Genomic DNA, 26,397 nt, shown 5'->3' with positions numbered 1-26,397 from the left:
AGGCCCTATACAAGCCAGATTACGGCAATTCTGCAAACCGTCAGGGAACAAATACATTTCAAAGACAATAATACACGTTTCAATGTGATGATGGAAGTGAAAAAAATTAATTGCCGTCATCTTGTTTTCCATACTAGGTTTCTTGGCACCGGAAGACCAGTTAATATTTGCAGCTTCCCTTGTCTCAATGATAACATTGGCCACACGGGTCTGTTGAAGAAAGTCCGAAACGTATACAGGTGGCGTTTCTCTGCTGCTGTGCTCGCATTGTAAAACGACAAAACGCCCTTTTCGTAGTCTAGAAAGATTCCAATGCGAACAACTTTGTTAGCTTGTGTTGCTGTATGTGACGGCACGAAGATATATTCTTTGTGATGTTTGTGGATTGCTGAAAACCTTTAAAACAATGGATACCGTAGTTCATTGAGATTTTGTTTGTCATGAAACTTGTAAAATAATCATTTATATTGTCTTTATTTTTCAGCAAATAATAAATAATTTAACAACCCGATGGCAACACTGTTTAAACCCATTATGAAGAAAACTTCATTTACATAAGTCTACACCTACACGTCAAAAGTTTCATGTTTTATTTCCGACCATCAAAGCGAAAAGAACAATATCACTTGCAACAACATTACAAGGGTCTGAAAAAAGGTAAAAGCGCGAACGTGGAAGCGTTAAAGCATGCTCGAGAAAGAAATGATTTGCTAAATACATTTGGTACGGTCGGAACACCTCGAGAAAATATATAAGTTAAGGAAATGGGAAGAAGTTTCACAAACTGGTGTTTGAGAAAGTTTATGATATAGAATAAAAACTTAATAGACGATTAGGCCTACTAGGTTGATCGGGGCCGTTGTGCATTATCAAGAGTGGGAGACACAATTCTTGCTGCGTTAGGTTCCAAAAATGAGCAACCAAATTTGTTGTAAGTTGAGACACAACAATGTTGGGAATACTGAGTGGTCATTTGAGATGCTAACTTATCTTTAATGAATAATATTTTTGCCATACCTGTCAGGATAAGAGAGGTACAAAGCCCAACAGTTATGTTCGTCTGCTAAACTTTTTGTTCCTTGAGTCTGTTTGTAAGCAACACCAAGCCTGTATTCCATGCTTCGATTCACAGAAATCTCCCAATATTGCTTTCCCTTAAAATGTGAGGGTGAAGCATAAATTACAAGTCTGAATGCTTGCAGATCAGTCACGTGATGTCAATAACATGATCAGTTGGTTATCTCTATTCTTGACATGTGACATCAGCTTTCAGCTTAGCTGGAGTTGGTTAATAAGTTATGTTGTAGCTGTTGGTCGACAGCAAAGCTGCTGCATTGTAACAAGAGCGGTTTTCGTACCATCTGCCGAGCCACAACAGGTCAAATATGAATCTAGGTGGAACGCTCACCCGCGTTCTAAAATATGATCACGGGGTTTGCCATTAACGACAGTTCGTACACCATTTCCTTACTTTTTTTCACTCTCTTATGGCGTTTTCAACCGAGCTAAAACGAACACAATAAGCTTTAACAGCTATTTACTACGGGCAATACAGAGCTTCATTGATAAACATTTCAAATCGGGTCCACAAAGTTCCAGAAGAGATCAACTTCTTGTCTTTGTCTTGCATAATCAAATCACGGATTTGTAGCCTTTTTATCGACCAACTTACCTGAGTTATAGAAGAGTCTCCAATAACAGTTGCGAATTGAGTTCGCTTTAATTTTCCGCTTATTCCGTTAGTCAAACCTTGAAACTTCGAACTGTATGGATTGCTATGAAAAAAATTCATTTGGCTTAGCAAAGATAGTAGTCCACTATTTGAAAAGACGATAGCAGTAAGCAATAATGGACCGCAAGATGTTGGAATTATCATAACTTTATGATTTGCTGTGTGGCTGTTACCGCAAAAATTATCCAATGAAACTCCTGTGTCCAAATTCAGAGGTTTCTAATAAAAACGCACCATATCGAACAAATACGAAGTGGTTTCTTGAAGCTTCCGGGCTAGAGCCCAAAAGTAGGCTACCTTTTGGACCGCCCGTCAGCGCTACTGGCAACAGAAATTATTCACTATTGATTAGGTTGTCACTTGCATCATCTCTGAAAGCGCTATTGTTGCGCAATAGGTTTATGAGTAAACGTATACGTGCTCTGTTCTGTTATGCACCTTGTTGGTATTTGCGCTAGACCGTTCGCATGTCGTGTGGTGGCGCCATTTCGTTCTGATCCAATGTATTCCACTGAGGTATGATTAGTTGACACCCGCAAGGCTGAATGAGCAGTGTTGGCGTCCAGTTTAAACGTAAATCTTTTCTTGCTTTGTCTGTCAACATTAATGCGTTTAAGTTTTGTTTTACAAATGTTTCTCAAATAACTTAACAGTGAGCCATTTTAACTAAAAAGACATAGACCTATCACAATCAGTAGCTTTTCAGTTTGTTTTTCGTTTCTGACCATCACAATACAAAATGCATGGAAATCTAACCTGCATGTAGATCCCATCAACATATTTAAAATCATTAGGTATTCAATCTCCACGTTTTGATTCTAACCTTAAAGCTGATTTAGTTGCCAATTACCTTGGGGTTAAACCATTCAATATAGAACTTCCATCAGAATTAGAATCTATATCTGATCCAATGATGGTGATTTTCTCAATTTCATCTTGAACTTTATCGAGGTCAACTGCAGTTCGAGAACTTTCTATCTTGGTGAGAATATTCTCTCCATTTTTGGGAGGAGATACAGGCGGACTGAAAGAAGAGTCCGGATGCTTAAAGTTGCTGGAACAAAACAACAGACACTCCAAGTAACATTCAAGCTCTTATCTACTGTAGTATCGGAAATCTAATCGAAAAGCACAGCCCTCGATTACAAAAACGTGTAGAGCTAGGCTGGTGGACAGTACCAGAATACAGATTAATTGCAGTATTGAAAATACTTACATTACCGTCAATCCATTATATTCCTGAAAGAAAAAAAACAAGAGATTTTCCAAAAAGAAAAATGATCTACAAATTTGTAGGCCTAATAGGCCGAGGCTATCCATAGGCTATAGCTCGATGGTCAAGATAATTCAGTGTTTTACTTGTTGCCTTGTCAAGCCTATATACTAAGATTTGTTCCGGTACCTTATAAGGATGCATTTGAACAAGTTTTAATTCTACTGTACAAATAAATTCCAAATAAAAAAATTAAAAAAAGTTTTTTCGGCCAACATATAGCAAAGATTATACTTATCAGTGATTTAACCCTTGCAACATTGCGCCCCATCCTTTTTTTGTAGCCTATTATCTTTTAATTTTTTTCCTTTATGTCAATTTTGTTTAAAAAGTTTTTTTTATTTTTTAGAAATTTGCAAAGTATTAGCTTACTCTTTTCTTTCACTGTTAATGTTGAATAAAAATACTCAAGTATGACCTACTCCTTTGAATGACCTACCTCAAGCATTTTTACATCATCTTGGGTTTTAAGAACTGCATCTATTTGGCCCCAGGCGGTTTCTTGTTGGCTTTGCATCCCGTGGATTAAACCAGTCTGTTTTTGTTTCATTTTATCAACTTCTATCATCATCTCTGCTTCTTTTTTACGTAATTGTTGGACGACTTGATCAAATTGTAAGTGAATACGCTGCTGCAGATTTTCGTTGCTGGCCTGCAAATAAGGGATTGTTTTTTAATTTCTTGTTAAAAATTGCTTTATAGGAATTTAAGTTTGAAGAAATAAATGTGGTATAGCGCACCTAGGATACTTCGTTTAAATGGGGCGATCTACCTGACGTCAGCACGAGAATGACCTACTCATGAGAGAACAGCGAGCGTTTTGTTTCGCTAGCCATCAAAACTTAATGAACAATTATGAAATGTGCTTTTCGATCACAGACATATACAACCAAGCAACCACACGGCATTTAACATAATCCATTAAAATTGAACATAAACTATAAGCTACAAACGTTTTCGGCCATACACACGTTAGCCCTTATCGAGTAACAAAAAATAACTGCTTATCATATCGACAATGAAAATGAATACCTGATCTAAACACTGAATTGAAAAACGAATTGCATAAAATGAAACGGCAGAGCAAAGGAGAAAGGCACATCACATGGCGTTTAAATTACGTGTAATTCATTTTCATTGTAGATATGATAAGCAGTTATTTTTTGTTACTTGATAAGGGCTAACGTGTGTATGGCCGAAAACGTTTGTAGCTTATAGTTTATGTTCAATTTTAATGGATTATGTTAAATGCCGTGTGGTTGCTTGATTGTATATGTCTGACTGTCTGTGGTTGAAGAAAGTGACCTCTTTACCAAAATTGTTCTTGTCGATGTTCTGTAAACATATGTAAGCCTGTAGTCTCCTCGGCTACCCTAATTGAGAAGGCTTTTCATTCATTGAATCTCCAATCTTACAGACCCGTTTCATCAACCAGTCCCTGCTGAGATTAGTGTGGATGCAATTCAACCGTTTCCACAAGAGCATAGAACCAGCAATAGGACTAAGAGTAACATATCGCAGGCAATGTCATTCATGTCCGTGGTAGTCATGGAACAACCCCGGATCTGGCCAAACTCCGGCGCCTTTTTTATACTCCGGCTCCGGGCCGGAGGTGTTTGTGCCTATACTGTCTATATTGCTGTGGGCAAGTTCATGACCTTAGATCAGTGGTTCCCAACCTTTTTGTTGTCACGGACCCCTTTAGACAAATTATTAATTCTGCGGACCCCTACCTAAATTTTGCCTGAAACTCAATTGACATACTATTGACTATTGTAATAATTATGCTACGGTACTCAACTACTGTACTGTGTCATATTGCATTGGCGCTATGACTCCTGCGGCAAATATCAGGTTAAACAGTTGCTCAAATAAGAAAATGAATGAATTGTTCAAGAAATGTCAGCAGTATTTGAATATCAAGGTGACCCAAAGTGCCATGCCGAAGCTTATGAGGTAAACTTTGGTTGCACCGCATGCTTTCTATTACGTAATAGACGAGCCGATCCTGATTTGACTGTAAACGACATGCAGTGTAGTAGATGTAGTTTAAAGCCAATGTACACACTGTAGGCAGCAGCATAGATTTATTGTAATGCATACCGGCACAGTTTATTTTCGCAGGCTTGAGCTTGACACATTTGCATTTAAAGAGAGAAATGAAAGTAAAAAGATCGCTTTTCGTTTTTTTTCCCCAAAATTCATCAAGGTAATCACGGACCTCCAAATGCTTTCTCATGGACCCCCAAGGGGTCCGCGGACCCCAGGTTGGGAACCGCTGCCTTAGATGAATGTAATTTTATGTTGCATTGTAGTAATGCAACATAAATAAGTAATACATAATTAAGTAATAATTAATCAACATAAATAAGTAAGTAATACATAATTAATAAGTAATTACATATGTTGGCTGTAACATTGGTCTTAAACGTACTTGTAAGATTGAAAAGGGGTTCAAGGAAGTTAATAAAAATTTTCCATCGGTACCTTAAACACAGTAAGCTTACTACATCAGGTGGATAGAAAACGCAGCCAAATTTGAAATCTTCTCAAACGTTCACTCTTAAATAAACTCCCTTTAAAAGAACATAAGCATTGCCAAAAGGCAATTTCTAGAGTGCTTGGTTATCGCTTCACTGCTTGATAAAAGTGGCGTACCAACAATCAGGTCCGTTGAGAGGATAATTTGAGTCCGGTATCAATGAGACTCTCAGGCTCGCACTTCAAAGAAAAACGCGCCACATCCAACAAATACAAGGTGGTTACTTCAAGCTTCCGGGCTCCTTGAAATGGTTACAGCTTTTAAAATCATCCCGAGTTCAAAAATAATCTCTATAGACCGCCCTGTCAATGCTACTGCCAACAACCACATAGTTAAAACGTTGATTAAATGAGGTAGGCCAAATGTTCCGGTCTCAGACCGGAGTTGACATTCTCTGGCCTGAACTTTATGCCTCCAGCGAATCAATAGTCAGAGGTCAGCTGCATAGCCTATGGTGACGTTTGATAGGGCGCTTGTTCGACACCGCTCAAGAGCATGTGACTGTGTTTTTAGCAAAACACTTAAAGACTTGGCTGAATGGCTTCCTTGACCTCCCTAAAATTTTATCTCAATCTTCAACCATCGTACGTAAGCCTGAATACGACAAAAAGTCCGTGATTCAAATGGAGTGGAAGGCCTGCGTGTCTTACATGATGAGTTTAGAGTTGTGATCCTCTCTCTCTCTCTGTAGGTATCATTGCTGATACAGCCCTCGATGTACAATGATGTTCCAGTTTGATCGATCTCGTGCGTCTTGCCAAATTTTAGTAGGGTTTTTGATTAGTGGTTGAAAATTGTGCAAAAATGTGAATCTTTGAGCTCCTCTTGACCGTTTTTCTATTATTTTTCCACTTAAAGATAAATCTTCAAGTTCGCCTTTTCTTATGCTGTGACCCAAGAACTTCAGTTGCCGCATTTCTATAGATCTCATTATCTGCTGCTCCTGGCCCATCTGTTGGAGAACTGCTCTGTTGGTTCGAAAAGCTGTCCATGGAATTTTAAGAATTCTTCGGTAAAACCACATTTCTGCAGCTTCAAGCTTTTTTCGGGTTTTTGTTGTTAGCGTCCAGGTTTCACATCCGTACATCAAAATTGACCAAACAAACATTTTAACAAACGAATTTTTAAAGTTTTGGAGAGCTTTCGATCTTTAAAGATTTTTGTCATGGTGTTGAAACTCGACTTTGATAATGCAATTGCGTCGTCTAATTTCTTCTTCACGTCGGGTGCGTGGATTCAGTATTGAGCCCAAATAATTGAATTTTTGAACCTGTTCAGTTTTGTTATCATTTGTTGGTTCAGGAAGACGTTTCGAGACTGCCAGAGTTTTAGTTTTGTTACTGTTTATTTTTAGTCTATATTTTTCACTGGATGTTTGAACTGCATCTAGTAAAATTTGCAAACCACATTGTGACATTGCAAGCAAGACTGTGTCGTCTGCATATCGAATGTTATTTATAAGTTTTCCGTTTATATTAATTCCTTCATCAATATCTTCCAGTTCTCTAAGGATGAGTTCACTGTACAAATTGAAGAGATCTGGGCTCATGACACAGCCCTGTCGAACACCTCTTGATATTTCCATCCATTCAGTGATTCCATCGGGAAGCATGACAGCGGCTTGGTGCTTGTAGTATAGATTGTGTATCATACGGAAATCTTTATCATCAATACCAATTCGTTTTAGTGACGAAAGAAGCTGGAAATGGCGTACTTTATCGAAAGCTTTCTGATAATCTACGAAACACTGAAATACATCCTGTTGGTGTTGAATTGAACGTTCACACAGCATGCAAACTACAAAAATTGCATTTCTCGTTCCTCTGTCAGGCATGAATGCGTATTGGCAAGCAGATATTTCCGGTAAAATCTTTCTTCGTATTCTTAGGAGGACAATTTTCAAGAGCAGTTTTAATGTATGTGACATTAGACTTATCGTTCTATGATTTCCACATTCAAGTGTGTTTGGTTTTCTCGGAAGGGCAATAAAAAGAGATTTCAGCAGATCCTTAGGTAATTCACCACTTTCATAAATGGTATTAATGAGATTCCACAACAAGCTTATTCAATCTTCTTTCAAGGCAATCAACATTTCCACCACAATTTCATCTGGGCCTACTGCCTTGCCGGTTTTTGAATTATCTAAAGCCCACTGTACTTCTTCCCTAATATTGGTGGTCCAGTTTCACAATTAATCATATTATGATCAATATTTTCTCTGTCATCTTGAAAAAGGTCAGTAATATATTCTTCCCAACGTTTCTTCACATCTTTCGGTTCATAGAGAATTTTGCCATCAGAAGATCGAATGCACTTCGAGGTTAATACAGGACCGGTTTTGGATATTAAGCGTATTTCCTTGAACAGTTCCTTCGGGCTGATGTCTTTAAGCCTTTCAATTTTTTCACACTTTTCTTCTAACCATCGTTCTTTTGCAGATTTGCACTTTTCTTGAATAGATTGATGAATTTTGTTATATTTTTCTCGGTTTGTTTTTGACTGTCTTCTTTCTGACATACGATTTTTTATTTCTTCAGTCATCTAGTGAGGCTGTTTAGTTCGTCTGGTTTCTTCTGGTATAACTTTATCTGCTGCTGTTAGAATACTTGTTTTGAGATTGTCCCACTGATTATCTACTGTTTCTTTCTTTTAGTTAGCTGGGAGATTATCCAGGACCAGCATGACAAAAATCTGTTCTTGTTACAGGTCTTTCAGAGCAGTTAACAAATATTTCGGTTTGCATTTCGGTTGTTTTAAAGTGTTTAAACGAATTTTAATTGTTGCAATTACAGGGTTATGATCACTGTTTGCATCAGCACCTGGATAGGCTCTTGCATTAGAAATGGAAGACCTATATCTTTCATTTATCATAATGTAGTCAATTTGATTTCTTGATCGGTCACCAGGACTTGTCCAAGTATATCGATGCCGAGGGTGTGCTGCAAACCATGTGTTTATAACAGCAAGCTTTTTTCCTTCACACCAGTCAATGAGCATCTCACCGCGATCGTTTTGTGACCCAAGGCCGTGAGGTCCAACAGTTTTTCCGTGTTTGTTGCAGCCAACTTTAGCATTAAAATCACCCATCACAATATTCACTTCCTGTGATTTACATTCTTTGTACAATTCATCCAGTGAGTCGTAGAAATCACCAATTAGAAATCATCTGCATCCGTTGTTGGTGCATAAGCAACAATCAGATTGATATTGAAAGGACTAGCTTTCAGTTTTACGAGAAGCAAACGATCAGATTTAGGCCAACTACCCAGTATTGATTTAGAAAGCTGTTTGTCAATAATCACAGCAACACCTCTTTGATGTTCATTACCTCCAGAATATATAATTGTTTTACCATCTTTCATGAATTGACCAGTTTTTGTCCATCTTACTTCGCAAAGACCCAAGCAGTTCATTCTCATTCTGTCCATTTCTAGCATAATATTGTCCAGTTTTCCTTGTTGGTAAAGTGTTCGTACATTCCATATGGCAATTCTTTGAGTTCGTTGTCGGAATGTTTTTGCATTAATTACAGTTGTTGAATGACGATCGAAGGAGCCCTGCAATTGATGACTCCGACTACCGGGCGAGGGGCTCCGGTTTCTAGAACTCGGAGACCCATTTACGCCGTTTCTCGTATTTTTGTTAAACGTTTGCATCATTGTAGACTTGGCCATAGTACTGAAGTAGGTAGGCCAGTTCCTTTCTTCAGCGCCTCTGTGTTTAGTCAGCCGCACTGCTTCCAACCGCACCACGAGGAGGTACACAGATGACTTGGTGCCAAAAGCGGTCACCCAACGGCCTCTCAAAATCCTCTCTACTGGACTCTAAGTGTTTACTTACCCTAGGTTGACATTGGTATCATGAGGTAATAAAAGAATAGATCAGAGATTCTCAGCCTATTTAGGGAACGTTAAAATATTACGTAACGCATGTTTTCCGAATTTTTGACCCCCCCTCCCCCATGTAACGCCAACGTAACGCTTTTTTCAATCCCCCCCCTCCCCCATGTAACGCTTTTTCACTACGAATTCAGCACAAAAAACTACCATTTCCTACTCGAAAGCGTTACGTAACGTTTTGCTTGAACCCCCTCCCCCCCCCGATGTGACGCTAACGTAACGCTTTGCATAAACCCCCCCTCCCCTTCGAAGGCGTTACGTAATATTTGAACGTTCCCTTAAGCTATATTCTTATTTGTCACTTACCCACCACTGTCTCAAGAAAAATCTACTTTTAACGTATAGTTCAGGCCCTTAGGGGCAAAAATGAGCATCTTTAGGCTAAACGTGTTACACGTTGTTTTTTTGCATTTTTTTGTAGCTGATGAATCTAACTTCAATTTTAGTGGGTGCCGCAACTTTTTGGGTCACGTGATCACCCCCAAATCGGGGATTCCCCCCAAGTCAATTTTGAGCTCTTTTCACGGCATTTTTATGCAATTAGATACGTTATTTTTTTACATTTGGACTGACTGCCACTACAAAATACACGAGATAAAAATCGCACAAAATTATGTTATTAATGACGTCATTGTGACGTCATGTATTAATTTTTTGCTTGTTTTTTTCTTATTGTAGTCGCTTGTTTGTTGTTGGTGTTACTTTTTTGGTTACAATAAGTTACCAATGGTTTTTCAACTGATTTCATTAGTATTGAGTGTCAGTACTAACATATTCAAAATCTTAAGGAATCCAACTTCCGGAAAGTGGTTATTTTCAAGATGGCCGCTAAACCATTGAACAAAACAGTAAATTGACCATAACTCGGCCATCATATGACCAAAACATGTAGTTTTGGTGTCTGTATCTAGGTTTTTATACCCTGTGAAGTCAATGAGACTATTCTCAGAATTGTTGAATTATCTGATAGCCTATAAATTCAATATGGCCATCCAAGATGGCCGCCAAACCATTAAAATAACAGTAAATTGACCATAACTAGGTCATCATATGACCAAAACATGTAGTTTTGGTGTCTATATCTAGGTTTTTATACCCTGTAAAGTCAATGAAACCATTCTCAGAATTGTTAAATCATCTGATGGCCTATAAATTCAACATGGCAATCCAAGATGGCCGCTAAACCATTAAAATAACATAGTAAATTGACCATAACTAGGTCATCGTATCACCAAAACATGTAGTTTTGGTATCTATATCTAGGTTATTATACCCTGTGAAGTCAATGAGACTATTCTCAGAATTGTTGAATTATCTGATAGCCTATAAATTCAATATGGCCATCCAAGATGGCCGCCAAACCATTAAAATAATAGTAAATTGACCATAACTAGGTCATCCTATGACCAAAACATGTAGTTTTGGTGTCTATATCTAGGTTTTTATACCCTGTAAAGTCAATGAAACCATTATCAGAATTGTTAATTCATCTGATAGCTTATAAATTCAATATGGCAATCCAAGATGGCCGCTAAACCATTAAAATAACATAGTAAATTGAACATAACTAGGTCATCATATGACCAAAACATGTAGTTTTGATGTCTATATCTAGGTTTGTATACCCTGTGAAGTCAATGAGACTATTGTCAGAATTGTTGAATTATCTGATAGCCTATAAATTCAATATGGCAAACCAAGATGGCTGCCAAACCATTAAAATGACAGTAAATTGACCATAACTAGGTTATCATATGACCAAAACGTGTAGTTTTGGTGTCTATATCTAGGTTTTTATACCTTGTGAAGTCAATGAGACCATTCTCAGAATTGTTAAATTGTCTGATAGCCTATAAATTCAATATGGCAATCCAAGATGGCTGCCAAAACAATTAAAAATGTACAATAACAATGTATTGTTTATTAATAAACCCGGTAAATTTCTATATGTATTTGGGTTAACTGAGCAGGCATAAAGAGCTCATACGATGTGGTCATGTAGACTCTTGACATAATCAGTGTAAAGAAAGCAAATGGATCAAGTATTACTAATGCTCATCGCTGTGACTCTCGATGTCATCGTCTGTAATTATGTGACTGCTGTATGGACACATGAACCAGTTTGGCATGGTCCACATCCAGCATGGTATGGTAGCACATATCTCCGGCAACTACAGTGAGGTGAACACGATTCGCAATTGCAGTGATCACTTTCAGTAGGTTGTCCGGGGCAGCTTTCATGTTCGTCATGATTGGAACCATCTGATTATTGTCTACTTTCCATCCCCAGTCTAGAGCATCCATACCATCGTCAGTAGCCTACCCATCCTGACCATAATCTGGTAGTAAACTCTGAGGCAGTGGAATTTGGTAAAGGATGATGTAGGTGGCAAGCGTTCAGGGTGAACAAAGGATTTGGCTGTTTTAATTTTCTTGACCAATGTATTGTATCGCTGTGTTTCTAGGTTACTACTGCCATCGTTGCCAAACATAACGGTCATAGCTTTGTTTCCAAGATCCTTAATGATGTGGTCTGTCTGATTTGGGAGAATAAAGCAATTTGCACATTCTTTGATTATTGGTTGACTTTTCACTAGTTTCTGGAAAGCGTCTTCTTCCCGATACCAAATATCCTTGACGTTGAATCACAACCGGTGAATGCATGAATGAAGAGGAGCTGTAAGCATAATTATGTCTGGTCCGATGATTGCTTTAAGTTTGTTGATGTCGTGTATTTTGGTTGCGTAAGCCTTTTCGGAGTGGAAGTAGAGGTCTTTAATGTCTGGGTCAGTGTCAGCATAGCGTAGTATCAATATTAAAAGGTCCGTGTCTTCACCAATTAAAGCCGTACTATGTCGATGAGGGCTGTCCATCTGCCGTCTTGACGATGTCAACATCTGCATCACCTGGAGCGTTCATCACATTGCAGCTTCTATTCCTCAGTTGAGCAGAAATTAATCCTTCCTTGTTGGAAGCTCGAGGCAAGAACTGCTCCTTCTTTCCAATGAACTGGGTGTCTACAGTAAAGTGAACAACCGGGTGGACGTTCATGCCGCGTCTTTGATGGGTATTGTCTTTGATAGACGGACCACCATATCCATCAAAGACCACCGTTGCTAAGCGATAATGACGAATGGTAAAATCTGCATACGACAGTGCAATAGACCCATAACTGTCTCCAGTTTCCATGGCACTCGATGCAACAAGAACCCTCCATCAAGGAATGTAGTGATCGGTTTTCGAGGCAGATTCTTTCACTACTTCATAATCGGCTGACATCACACTGCTGGCATGTTCTGTGATGGCAGTAGCTATCTGAGGCTTATCTTCTGCAAGAAACAGGGTCTGGATGTTACGTGGCTGTCACAAGTAATACTCGTCTTCCTCTCAACTGGTCTGAGTTTTTGGGAAATGACAGCAACAAAACTGCGTTATATCAACTGGTTCAACAAGCTGTGATAACTTCAGTCGATCCAAACTTGTTTACGATTGTTGTAACATCATTAGATACAGCTCTTAACAATCAAACATTGGACATGTCTGATGTTTCCCCATGTGATCACGAAGAGGCAGACACCCGTATGTTTCTCCATGTGAAACATGGAAAATCCGATGCCATAGTCAAAACAGTAGATACTGATGTGGTAATTATTGCAATTTCGTGTTTTGACAAGTTAGAAATCTGTAAACTATGGGTTGAATTTGGAGTTGGAGAAAAAACTCGCTTCATTCCAATCCATGATATTGTTTCATCTTCACCTCAATCTCAGATGATTTGCGCTTCTTTACCTTTGTTTTATGCTATCACAATCTGTGATACTGTTTCGTCTTCGGAAAAAAAGGCTTGGGATTGTTGGATGCTTAATCTTACCGCAATGTGTGGCTTATTTAACTCTCTGAATTTCTCAAGCTCACCTAGTTCTATAAATGACATACAAAAGTATGTCATAGCTCTTTATGGCAATAGTCCTACTATCACGGATGTAGACGAATGCCGTTATATGATGTTTACCAATGGTTGCACTATTGAAAAGCTGCCACCAACGTCAGCTGCTTTGATGCAACATACACGCAGAGCGATACATCAAGCTGAAATACGGACATCAAGCTGAAATACGGAAATCAAGCCTCGTAAATGTTCAGCAACTACCTTCTCCTTTAGCTTGGGGTTGGAAACATAATGATGCAAATCAGCTTGTTCCGTTTTGTCAGTCTACTTGTGGCTCTCGATGTCCCTGTAAGAAAAAATCCATAAAATGCACAAGTCTTTGTTCATGCGAGTACGAAACATGCAATTCGACCACAAAATATCCAATCCTCTCTGATGTTTCATCTTCAATCCACATTGACGTTTCATCTCCAATCCACAATCATCATTCAAGAAATGCTTTTGACTTTCTAAACTCTATCTTGTAACTTGAAAAAACTTGTCGTACACGATTTTTTTTAATATCAAATTACGTATGGTAGGAATTTAACATCGAAAACCGCTAGTTTTTTCATCTTGAATTAACAGTGTTAAGACTCTGACATTGCATCATCTGGGGTCGTGTATTAATTGGATTTGTAGATCATAATTAGGGCTACATAATTATTTTAAATTTTAAAGTGGCATGACCAAAAGGGAAATTCACCCCTGGTAGCTGCTCTTCTGGTTATTCCCTTGATGACGTCGTTATTGCGTCATACTGTACTGGAATTATTGTTATTGCTTGCAATTGTAAAATTTTAAGCATTTGCAAAACTAATAATGAGAGTATTTGATCGCTTTTTTCGGAATAAACTTACCTTTGGTTCCTGAATTTGAAGTTGTCTAGTTTTAATAATGTAATGATGACGTCATAAAAGACGCAATCATGACGAAACTACTTTTAGGAATTGTGAAATGGTTGTAGTAACCGGTACTCCAACTAAAACCAACAGCAAACGACCAAAATAGGTTAAAAAAGCAAAAAAAAATATTTGATGACGTCACAATGACGTCATCAAATAAATTATTTTGTGTTTATTTTGTCTCACTTATTAGTATGTGCTTTTTAAGTTAAAATATACAAAAATCGAATATGTAATTGCACAAAAATGACGTAAAAAGAGCTGAAACGTGATTTCTGGGGAAATCCCCGATTTGGGGGTGATCACGTGACCCAAAAAGTTGCGGCACCCACTAAAATCAAAGTTGGGTTGATCAACTGCAAAAATATGCAAAAAAACAACGTGTAACACGTTTAGCCTAAAGATTCCCCTAAGGACCTGAACTAGTAGGTTACCAGCTATTTGCCGGTCAAAGTTTTGGACATTTATTAAGCGGTTTTATTTTTCTTGCTTAATCAAGTTAATCTAATTGATAGATGAAATTTACTCCTTTACCCCAGGATAAATTCAAAAACCTATACGGCCTTCACCCATAGCATCTTTTCACAAAATTGGGACTAGGTGGGAAAATTTTCAAAAAAGGCACTTTTAGCGCAAGAGTTATGTTAAAAAGGGCACTTTTCGCGCGTAAATGATGGGAAAAAGGGCATTTTTTTCCCGAGCGTAAAACATGCAAGCTTAAAAATGTAGTTTTTTCAGGCAAATTGTAGGTAAAAAGGCATATTATACCTTGACTAAACTTTTGAGACCCATAATTGATTCCTATATATTTCCCCGTCCACAATATTTTATAAATAATAATGTAGCCTAATAAAATTTAATCTAGCAACAGTTAGTTACAGAGGTTCTTTGTACTAAAGTAAAAAGAAGAAACAACTACGATAATCTATGAAACACAACTGCTAAGATATTATAATGAGTTGAATCTTTGCAGAATTAGATGATTCTAAAGAGCTGGTATTTTATTTTGATGAAAATCTGGAAATAAACTTAATTCAGACATTTAGAATGTCACACATTTGAGGTACTCACAACACAAATTGCTAATTAATCTGCTTGAATGAAACATTAAAGATATTATAAGTACCGTAAGATCAAAGATAGGCTCATATACCCTATAAACATTGGCTCGTAAAAACACGAGAAACATACGTGTACTTACACGAGTTTTCTCAGAATTTTACGTGTTTTTCACGACCAATGTTTATGGGGTAAGTTCTAAATGTATGCTGAAGCTTTCCATTTAGCTGTTCATGCTTCAACTTGGATCTAACTTAAACAAACATTAAGTCTTAAAAATTGCCCACCTAGTTTTAAACTATGGGGGCAAAGAAAGGTCTAGGGGGGCAAGCAAAGCGACTAGGTGGGTAATTGCCCACCTAGTTTATATGTGAAAAGATGCTATATGCCTTCACCCATGAGAAGCTCAGACGACTACTTGCTTATAAAGAAGTCATCACCATAACCTTTTTTGTCTAGTAATGTTTCCCTGAGTTTCAATCATTTTGTAGTTGTTGCTATTATCGGACATATCATTGAATGCAAGCCTTAAAGCAGCCGGCGGCCATCGCGGCCATGGCCGCTAAGTAGTGCTTGAATGGCCGCCGGTGCTACCTTCTCAGTCGGCCAAGTTTGGCCGCCGGTTTCTTCTAGCCAATTATTTAATTTCGCAACAGAATGAGCGTGGATTAACTGTCGAAAATATGTGGTATCAAAGAGTGACGCAGAATTAGGTCAGCGCGTCATAATCACCACTGTTGTATTGTGCGGGAACATTTGCTATTGTATATATGGAATATATCCAGTTGCGATCACCAGTGGTAACGCAGTGAGCGCATTAGGCCAACGCGCGACTCGCATTCACATCCATTGTGCGGGAGTGCGCGAGTAATAGCGTTAATTACCGTGACGTGAAACCACAAGTTGCAGGTTTGCGATTTTTTTGCATGATTATACTAGAGCAGTACTCACGTTTTATTTTAACAAAGTGTTAATCCAAAGTGCTAATTTCATCATCATTTAATTTACAATATTGTCGTTTTTATGTCGATGCAATGTTGGCGGACATTGAATCCTTGTTAACAAGAAGAACTAGACTAGTTGACATCCGAGGAGAAAACACGTGTCTTCTTAGTTGAGAACGCTGTGGGTTAGTGACTTCACACCCTCAATTGTGACATCATAGCGGTATAAATGGTCAGGTTTTATGAAAGGCGGTATTCGGTAATGCAGTTGAAACAATTTACTGAGCAGCTGAAACAATTTAGTGTCGTTAGATGGTCCCGCAATACCGGATTACAATCCCGATAAAGCGGTTATAACGTGGTACAACGATTCTATTGCAGGACGTCGCCCAGATTTCAACAACGCTAAATGATCATTTTAGCATTGTAGCAAGTTTAATTCTATTCACTTAATGCTATCGTTATTTGTATTTTGGCCTCCAAGCGCGCAGATTTGGCCGCCGAGAAGGAGCTCCCGGTAGGCCACGATGGCTGCCGGAAAAAAATACGAGTTTTAAGGCCTGCATTGCCGGTATGGAAAAAGCGAATAGTTTTAAATAATTTCGTTAAAGGCACGATCAACTATCGTCATCGCACAATACGACACCAATCACAAATCATCTCACGAGTTTTCCCCATGTTGTCAGTTCACAATAAAAAACCTCCCTACTTTTGTTGTCTGTTTCTTTGCGCATTTCTGCTGTAATCTACAAGTTGGTGGCTGAGTACCTTCGTAAGTGGCTGCCTGCTTTGAATTATGTCCACTTTCATTGTCCGAAGTGGTTTTAGCACTAAGAGGTTTGAAACTACAAGTGATTTGTAAAATTTCAACTTCTTTTTCAACTGCGTCACAATTTGTTGTCAATGAGAAGCGTCATGGCAAATTCCTAAGAGTAGCCTACGAAAGAGCTATGGGCGATGTATGTTGTTCTGGTTTATCAAAGTTGTTTTCCTAAATAATTTACATGTTTGCTAATGCTCAGTGGTCTCATAAACTTGCGCTGTTTGAAACAAATTGTTTAGTTTACAAAGAAAACGAAACTTCGTTGGAAGGAAATGATACGAAATGAAACAAAACACTTTATAAGAATAATTCGAATGAAAGTGTCCTAGTATGCTTGTTTTGAACACACGTTAGCCGAAATAAGGTACCCTGCCCAAATAAGGCCCGTGCCTAAATAAGGCCCACCCTTTCATATCTGGAAAACCAAAGCAAGCACGGAACATCTGTTGTAATCTAATTGGCTGCGATAATCATGTGAATGAACAGAAAAGTAATTTGGTTTCCTAAAAGAAACCACATGCCAGCAGAGTTAGTTGTAAATTTCTGAAAGCTATCTTGCAGGAGTAAAATTTTGTTCAGTTTTTAATCTATCGGCGTTTTTCGTAAGTGGTGTTTGTTTTCTACCTTTGTTAGAGTTTCAGGATACTCTAAAGGGTCTAAAGTTTCAACATGTATTGACATATTGACCCTTCTTGGATAGTGTATTTAGGTAGTTCATGTTAAACTGATTGTGAAGACTTGCCCTAACAAGGCCCATCAAAATCAGCCATGGGTCTTATTAGGATAGGTACCCCTGGCATTCAATTGTGGGCTTGTAAGGGCTGTTAGGAGAAAGACAGTGCAGTTGATACTCCCTTACTGGCAGCTAACAAGTACAGCCTCAGATCAAAACACCACCACCATGTGGTTAGGGCACAAAATAACTTCGGCTACCTGTTTCCAGTTTTGCGAAAATTGGGTTTCGCTTTTATTAGGATTTGGAATTTTTCCATTTGCTAACAAGGCTACTGCTGACCATGTCTTTGCTCCAAGTGATGTCACCAACATTGACCATACAGTCGGTGACCAATCTCAGCTGCCATCACCGAATCATGAAATGTTTTCATAGCCACCAACAAGTTGTGGGATGTCTCCCCAACCGTCAACAAGTCATGAGTTGTCTCCACAAATATCAACAAGGTATGGGATGTCTCCACAATCGTTAACAAGTCATGAGATGTCTCCACAAATATCAACTAGTAATAAGATGTCTCAACAACCATTAACAAGTCATGAGATGTCTCCAAAAATATAAACAAGTCATGGGATCTCTCTTCAACCATCAACAAGTCATGGGATCTCAACACAGCCCCCCATATCAACACCATGTCATAGCATTATGGCTACACCGTCAGAAAATACTCTAAGCAAGAAGCGGGGGCAAAGAAAAAGGAGCATTAATTATCGCGCAACAACTGTATCGAAGTCTCTGTTTGACACGTATAGAAAAGGGAGAGAAAAGGCAAAACGAAAGGGGAAAACAGTAATTATGAAAAGACGTCCAAGTGTAGGAAATTGGTGTTGCCCAGTATGTTTAGAAAATACAGTCTCCGACATGAGGCAACGTGAAAGTTGCAAAATGTGGTAGGCAACCATTAAGACTGCGTTGGTTTAACAAAAGATGATGATGAATTTGCATGCCCTGATTGTGATATGTAAATGTTTTATTGTTGAAAAAGAATTTCTTTGAAGAAATTTATTTGAACTTGTGATTGAAAAAAACCTTGTTTGCACGAACTTACGATTGATTGGAAAAGAACTTACTTGAACTCATTACGTGAAATTTAACATTTCTTTTTGTAATAAACTATGGTAACGAAATTGTTTTTGGGATTTTTTGCGGTTTTGATGTTGTGTATTGTTTTTTTTCCGCACTTTATGGTTCAAAAAATTGAGTTCAGATGGCTGGCCTTATTAAGGCAATGGTGCCCTTTTAAGGCCCACTCAGAAGTAATTAGCAAATCAACTATAATTTTAAAACCGTGGTCAATATGTTATTAAAATTATTCTAAAGAGGTGCTTTAAAGATGCTAAAACACAATAAAACACACATTGGTACCCGCTTTTTCCATTTCATGATGAATTTGCGACAAAATCAAAAAGGCGGGCCTTATTAGGGAAGGGTACCTTAGTAACTTAATTGATGAATATGGACAAGTCCGCTCACTTTAAGCTTCATCATTTTCGACCACAAGCATTTATTTTGTGAGTTTAGTTTCGCATTGATAGCTAAACAAAATTGCTTGAACCAAAAAGAGCAGTTTTGTGCAAAAACAAAATAATTTTATTTTGAATAACCGCAAGCTACTATAACCGAGGCTACGGGCAACTCCGTGCGCACCTACGCTTTTCAATAAGTCACACATAGGCTACTGCGGCCTACTTAAGCGTAACCCTGTGAGACTGAGTAAACACATCTACTCTGTTGATTTAGGCAGACTTTTCATCCAGTAGGCTGAGTCTGTGGGGATATCCAGATGAGGTACAAATGTTGTTACAGTTTACATTGTGATCACTAAACTTATAATCACTTGTTTATGCAATATACATTATCAATACCACAAAAAAAGTGCTCAATGCTACACAGAATAAACTCAAGCACATAAAGTTACTAATATTAAAAAAAACTGTAACAACCTGTTACTTTTGGTAGGATTTTCAAAAGGTTCTTATCCTTGAATGAAAGCCTTTTGAAAATTGTGTTTTCAATGATAATGATTCTTCTTAAGACATTTTGCAAACGTTTTACCTCAACACTTTTTCTCTTTGCGCTCAGTTGTGATATTGTACTCTCAATTTTCCGTTTTCGTTCAGCCAGGCTTATCTAAAACATAAACACTAGTTTATGATCACCACTGCTGAGGTCTAGAGGTCACCAGGTCTAAGCCTGATACAAATTAATAGACTAGCTCATAAAGCAATTTATTAGAAAATTGCAGGAAAATTTTTTATTTTTATTTCGTTCAAACATAGACCCAAAAATTAATAGGGATGCTGACTTGAGGTCAAGACTCTAGACTCTAGAGAGACGTGGCATACAAGATGCTCATTTGCATCAATATAGCAGAACAGGCTGCTCAATTATATATTCACTCAGAGCTTCTCCGTTACGCCAACACTGATCTACATTCAGGCTACTTATGAGCAAATGGAACTTCTGTTATGTTTCGAAACTTGCAAACAAAAACAGCTTCTTGACTCCGGCGGCTAAAATATGGCTGAAAAGGCGGATTGACTACCAAAAGCCTTCCGAATGCAGTTTTGCGTTTTGAAACAAGCATTGCTTATCATTTGGCAAATCAGGGTTATAAATGGCTTGAAACATTGTAGGTAAGCTCGTAGCAACGAACACTCACTATGCAGAAAAACAACTTACTCGAATAGTTTCTGCTGCAGCTTGCACCGGGGTGACTTTGTGCTCTTGGTGTTTCTCAAAGGCACATTTATAACAAACTGTTGCTGAACACGCTCCACAGTATAAAACAGCCTCCAATGTCTCTCCACCGTTCCTCCCATCATGGTTCGAACATACTGCCAACATGCATCGGGGACTCGGCTAGTAAAATGTTTCAGTTATAAGGATTGTAAGTTACTACGAAAATTATCAAAACCATGTGTTTTTTGTATCATTTTCAAGCAGAAAATAGCTGTAAATAAGCCCACTTTAAATATAAACAAACTTTCAAAAGTTTGCCTTTTTTACATTTACATTCACCTTTCAAAAGACAGGGTACTTTTTTCTTTTTAATAAGTCAATAAGTTTTCAAAAGATTTTGATATGATTTGCTGCTGGTATCATAATTTTATATGTAGCCTACAGTATTGGGATAGGTTAAACCTTAATGCTGGACCCAAAAAGCCTAATGTTGAACCCATATGCTAAACCTCAATGTTGGCATAATTTTGATATGTTAAACCTTATTTGAGAGGCCACAGAGTGACTGTTTCTGGGGGCGTGTGCTCTCAGAACTCATTTTATGGACAACTCTTCATTCAGTTGAAAAAATATCTTGCAAAAATCAATCAACAAAAATGGCACTTTGTAATCTCTGTGATGGCGTCACTTATTTGAAACTTCGACAGGTAGGGAAGATCGGTGACCAATGGGACGCTTTACCATTGGGACACTACAGTTTTCTTGAATTGTGGTAAACGTACATGACTGAAATTGTGCCTGTGAAAGCAAGATACTGGTCAATGTCGCTTAGCGTAGTTTGATGGCAAAAATTTATGTAGTTCAAGCATGACACCAAAAAGAGTTTTTTTCACTTATAATTTGTAGAAGTTTTGTTGAAGCAATCCAGTAAGACTATTATTTTATTTCACCATTTATTTGATGTAAAGTGTCGCAACAATGCCTTGCAATACATAAATGCATGCATGAAAGCGATGCAAAATCTCTGTTTTTATTTGCAACTAGTTTCTTATTGCTCTAAACGCATTTTTAAAGTGTCCCACTGCTCTTTTAGGTTAGGCACCAGTGGGACTCTTTAGTGTGGCATTTAAAACTTAAAAATAAACATAAAAATAGCAAAAAGCGCACCCCTCAAGAATCGAACCAGCGCCGCTTCATCCTCAGTCGGGCGCGTAGGCTACCACTGAGTTAACGGGGCAAATCCCACAATCAATCAGGCTATAGCCTATAGGTTAACGCCAAAGGTCGTAAGCTAATTAATGGAAGTAAAGAAATCACCAAAATTGTGTCATATAAACATACAAGGCCGATGAAAAGATAATTTAGTTCCGGTACTGATAAGAAGTCTGACCATTCCAAACAAGACACATAGCTACGAAAAAACAATAATACTGTATTGCAAATCAAGACCGATTTTATTTTCATTCCCTGGCCTTTTAAAAGATTCTGAGCTTCTAAAACAGGGGTTCCCAACCGGGGGTACTCGTACCCCTTGGGGGTACGAGATTAAACATCAAGGGGTACGAAGATCCTTGGGCCACAGCAGTGGCGTAGCCAGAAAAAAATTTTGGGGGGGGCCAAATATTTGATGAATTGAAGAGAACGACAAAATGTTTGATTTAAGACATCGCCACCTGATGTGCAGTGGCGCATCCTGGTGGGTTAAGCAAGGGAAGCAATAAAGCTGGTGGGAGTTAGAGCGTGCCGAAGGCACGCGTATTCTAGGGGGGTCCGGGGGCATGCTCCCCCGGAAAATTTTGCAAAATTACACTTAAATAATGGATTATAACGCTTCCTGGAAACACTTTCAGGGTAATATTTGTATGAAACTTATTAGCAGATAAACAGCTATTAACTTATCAAAGGTAGCTCTTATCTACGCACAAACGGGCAAAAACTGCGGCTAAAATTAGAGAACACAAAAAACTCAGCTACACAAAAACCCTACAGAGTAAGCGATTCTGAAACTGCTTCCACAGATTAGTTAAAAGAAGCGTAAATCGCGTAAACTTTGCGCGATTTACGATTTGCAAAATTTATTGGTGTCTTTCTGTGTGTCTAAAACAAGTCCTGGGGGGTGTTAATAGCCAGATGTCTTGGAAAACAATATAAATTTATACAAATTATATTATATTTTCAACAAAGAGTTCAACTTCGGAATCCAAACTTTGAAAATTTGGGGGGGGGCCATGGCCCCGTTCGCCCCCCCTGGCTACGCCTATGGGCCACAGAGCAGCTTTTCAAACAGATTTCACAGTGCAGTTTTATTTTGGAATTGTAAATGATGTTATGCCATTATGGTCTTTGCTTAAAAAAAAAATTATCTACAAATAATTGTTGTTATTTAGTAGGCTATGAAGCCTCATTGTTTCATATCAATATTTTTTTTTTACTTTCTGCTGCTGAAAATTGAAACCTTGCTAATTTTCCTTGTCTTGATCAAATTGCAAATAACTCTTTGCTGCAAAATGTCAAAAATGAAATTACTTGTGGTTGATTGATTCTTTCGATGGTTACTGTTTTGCTGGTGAACTGAATTATTTCAAGCATTGGACTAAAAATTCATTTCTTTTTGATTTAACAAAACTGTCGATGAGGTTAATTTGAAGGAGAACATCATCCAAATGAAAAGCTGCCAAAAATTGAAACTGCTAATTGACAAATCAAAGCTATAAGATTTTTGGTGTGGGGCTATGAAGCCTTTCCAAGTCTTGCTATGGAAGCCATGACAGTGTTAATTCTCTTCTCAACAACTTATTACTGTGAAAGTGACTTTTCGACCATATCAAGAATAGGCTAAGTACAGAAATCGTCTGCAACTGAAAGATGATTTACGTGTTGGCTTGAGTAAAATCGAACCAGCAATGAAGCAGCAACAAATATCTCACTGTGAAGTGACAAACAAAATAATTGACATTTAATTTCTTTTGGTGTGTTTTGCATTTTTGTGTGAAATATCGGTTTAACGTTTGATTGAGCTATAAAAACAATTTAATTTAGCAACATATAGCCTACCTGAAAAATTCAATCAGAATTTTTGGGGGTACGAAGAATGCTCTGACCTGACAAAGGGGTACGAACAGCAAAAAAGGTTGGGAACCTCTGCTCTAGAACAACCCCAGGTCCAAAACTAGCCTACCTCTTGGATCTCCTTGTCAAGCCGGTAAGCGTTGTAAACAAAAGTTACTATTGTAAGAAAATTAACTCACTTGTGTCGGTGCATGCGGCAATACCACTTTGTGTTTACTTCCTTTTCTGTTAAATTCTTTTTCATTGTTAGGCTTGGGATCATTTGCTGTTTCTCCAAGTACCGTGGCTGGGGCTTCTTCAACGTCTGCTTCTGTTTCGCTCAATATTTCCATTTTGTTGATAAATAAATTCTTCTGATTTCTTTTAATTCCGGCAAAGCCTGTCAATGTTGAGGGCAAGGTGTAACTTTTCTTCAAACTTGTCGGTCGCTCTGTTAGATCAGTGTTGTTCTGCGTGAAATCTTCTGTGTCTTTTAACGACTCTTTACCACAAACATCCGATGATTGTTCTGCAAAAACAAAATTTTGCTCATAACTTCAAGATATAATTTTGTGTAAAAGCAAGAAATTAGCCTAAGCTAAAATATTCAATGGAGCAAGATTAGTATAAGAAACATAGCCAACTGAACTGTTGCTTAGCATTGAGTTGCCTCACCATAGAGTTGCAGTTCTGTTTAGACTTAATTTGAAAAAGAAACTCGGTCGGTCCGTAGGCTATAGTCTAACCTTAAAGGAATTGAAAGGAAAAGCTCTGTAAAAACAACAAAACCAAAGTTGTTAGGTCTGGAATTTCGGTTTTTATTCGGCCAATATTGGACTCCACGACCCACGCCCATTACGTAAGTTATTTGCTTTCGAAGTTAGGCTACTTTGTTTCCCAAGTAGCAAGGATGTTTATCAGTAGGCTAAGCAAGTAAAAATGGCCATAGCACGTCTATAGTGCATTGCAAATCGACTGGATACGGTAGCCTATGTTTAGCAGCAGCAGCAGTGGCCGAGTGGTTAGCGCGTTGGGCTCGCAGTCGAGAGCCTGCATGTTCGACTTCAGCCACCCGCACTTGCTGTTGTTTCTCTGGGCAAGAAACTTTACGATAATTGCCTCTACCCAGTGATCGATTTCGAGTAATGGGTAGTACCAAATTTAAGTCATAAGTAGAGTAGACAACCGGAAACAGACATTGCAGTCGGCTGCAGCGTGGGTCAGGTGTACGTCGGAAGGCGTACACCGATGCATAGCGCTCAAGTCCGCTTTCCCCCAATGCAGCATAAAGATATGACAAACAAACAATGACTTGTTTTCTAGTCTAATTCAAAACGTAGGCCTATAGCATATCCTACTGTCAAATTTTTCTAGAAAAACAGTCGTTTGTACTTTAGCTTCACTTGGCTCTGATGATATGGTAGTTTTCATTACTCAATTTTTTCACCTCAGTCGGAGTTCGGCCTATTCATTTTTTTTTTCGGCTTGAACACCTGTTGTTAGCTAAAAGCTGTTTTACAAGACGTGTTACTTCATGTTGTGGGCAAACGTAAAACTGTGTCAGAATCAACGACGAGATGTTTTAACGTGCATCAGTTTTTGCTGCAATGAGGTAAAAAAAATAAAATTTCAAATTGAATCTTACCTTAAACAGATGAAACCAAGCAACCAAACGGCATTTAACATAATATATTAAACTGAACATAAACTATAAACTACGAACACTTTCAGCCATACACATGTTAGCTCTTTTCAAGTAACGAAAAAATAACTGATTTTTACATCTACATTGAAATAAATAACTGATCTCCACAATAAATTGAAAACGAAATGCATAAGAATGAAACGGCAAAGCAGAGGAGAAAGGCACATCACATGGCGGTTAATTTCTCGAGGCAATCTTACCTTGTTTACACAAAGTTTTGCATCTGTCTTGTGCACAATCTTTCACAGCTGGATGAGTATTTTCTCGGAAATCTTTATTATTTTCCTGCCTTAGGTCTACTTCCTCGCAAACTTCTGGTGTTGTTCTACCAAGGTTATCTTCACTTGCAGTGCCAGCATATCTAACCGGATCATTTGCTATACCATGGATGTTTTCGTTTTGGTACTGAGGGCAACTATTCTTTACAGTTTCTACTCCATTTGCCATCGAGCACTTGATGTTGCCTTTTAAGAGGTTTCTTTTTTCAACCTCTTGTCATGATATAATATGTAAAATACTACGTTATTTGATGGACACCTATTTAAAGTACGTCACTTGTGCTTTTGAATTCCACTCAGAAAAACACTTGATTCTTGTTGTTAATATTTCATTCTTTTATCAAACCCTGCATAGAGACAAGCATATCATAAACAGAAGCACAACAATCATTTTATGTTCGCATAGGTAAAATTGTTATTTTAATCGGAGAAGCCATCAAGTGCTTTGTCCAAAGAGGCTGTAGCTACTAGTGCTTTGTTCAATTTACAAATATGCAGACTTTATCTGCTGGAACACGTACAGTGGGCTATGTTTGCATTGGCTGCTTGTCATAACACATTAGCCTACCACTTGTGGCATTTTAAAATATAATTGCCATTTTTAAAACTACAATACAATTCGCATATAACCGAATATAGAACCACACAATCAGAAAATGTAACTTTATTCACGGTTGCGTTTTGTTGGAATCTTCCCTTTAGGACTACTTGCTGGATTCGCCTCTGATGTGATGAACTTTGTCTCGTAAAGTGTGACTTTTAAAAGAAATTATGCATCATATAAGCCAGCGGTTCCCAACCTTTTTTACACCGTGGCCTCCTTTAATAATTTTGAAAAATCAGTGG

General features: G+C 38.1%; 1 protein-coding gene across 1 annotated transcript; it reads right to left on the bottom strand.

Annotated features, from left to right (window-relative positions):
* Nucleotides 1-77: 77 nt before the first annotated feature.
* On the bottom strand, nt 78-25,720 carry LOC145784023 (zinc-binding protein A33-like). Its single transcript, XM_082595780.1, has 11 exons — nt 25,474-25,720; nt 23,769-24,097; nt 20,521-20,700; nt 19,894-19,968; nt 3,445-3,657; nt 2,949-2,971; nt 2,583-2,786; nt 2,171-2,326; nt 1,673-1,775; nt 1,018-1,154; nt 78-396 (listed from the first exon to the last, which is right to left on the bottom strand). Exons 1-11 carry the CDS (start codon nt 25,718-25,720, stop codon nt 117-119), a joined length of 1,947 nt encoding a protein of 648 aa, XP_082451906.1. The 3' UTR covers nt 78-116.
* Nucleotides 25,721-26,397: the final 677 nt, after the last annotated feature.

The sequence above is a fragment of the Aplidium turbinatum genome, chromosome 15, assembly GCF_918807975.1.
Source record: "Aplidium turbinatum chromosome 15, kaAplTurb1.1, whole genome shotgun sequence".
Lineage (NCBI taxonomy): Eukaryota > Metazoa > Chordata > Ascidiacea > Aplousobranchia > Polyclinidae > Aplidium > Aplidium turbinatum.
The sequence above is the reverse complement of the archived record's forward strand: the minus strand, read 5'-3'. Positions and strand labels throughout refer to the sequence as shown.

Coding starts and splice junctions, on each gene's coding strand:
- LOC145784023 (XM_082595780.1), bottom strand. CDS start 25,720: ATGGCAAATGGAGTAGAAACTGTAAAGAATAGTTGCCCTCAGTACCAA. Junction 2,972..3,444: donor ATGATGTAAAAATGCTTGAG/GTAGGTCATTCA, acceptor TTTTTCTTTCAG/GAATATAATGGATTGACGGT. Junction 1,776..2,170: donor CTAGCGCAAATACCAACAAG/GTGCATAACAGA, acceptor TTTTTTTCATAG/CAATCCATACAGTTCGAAGT.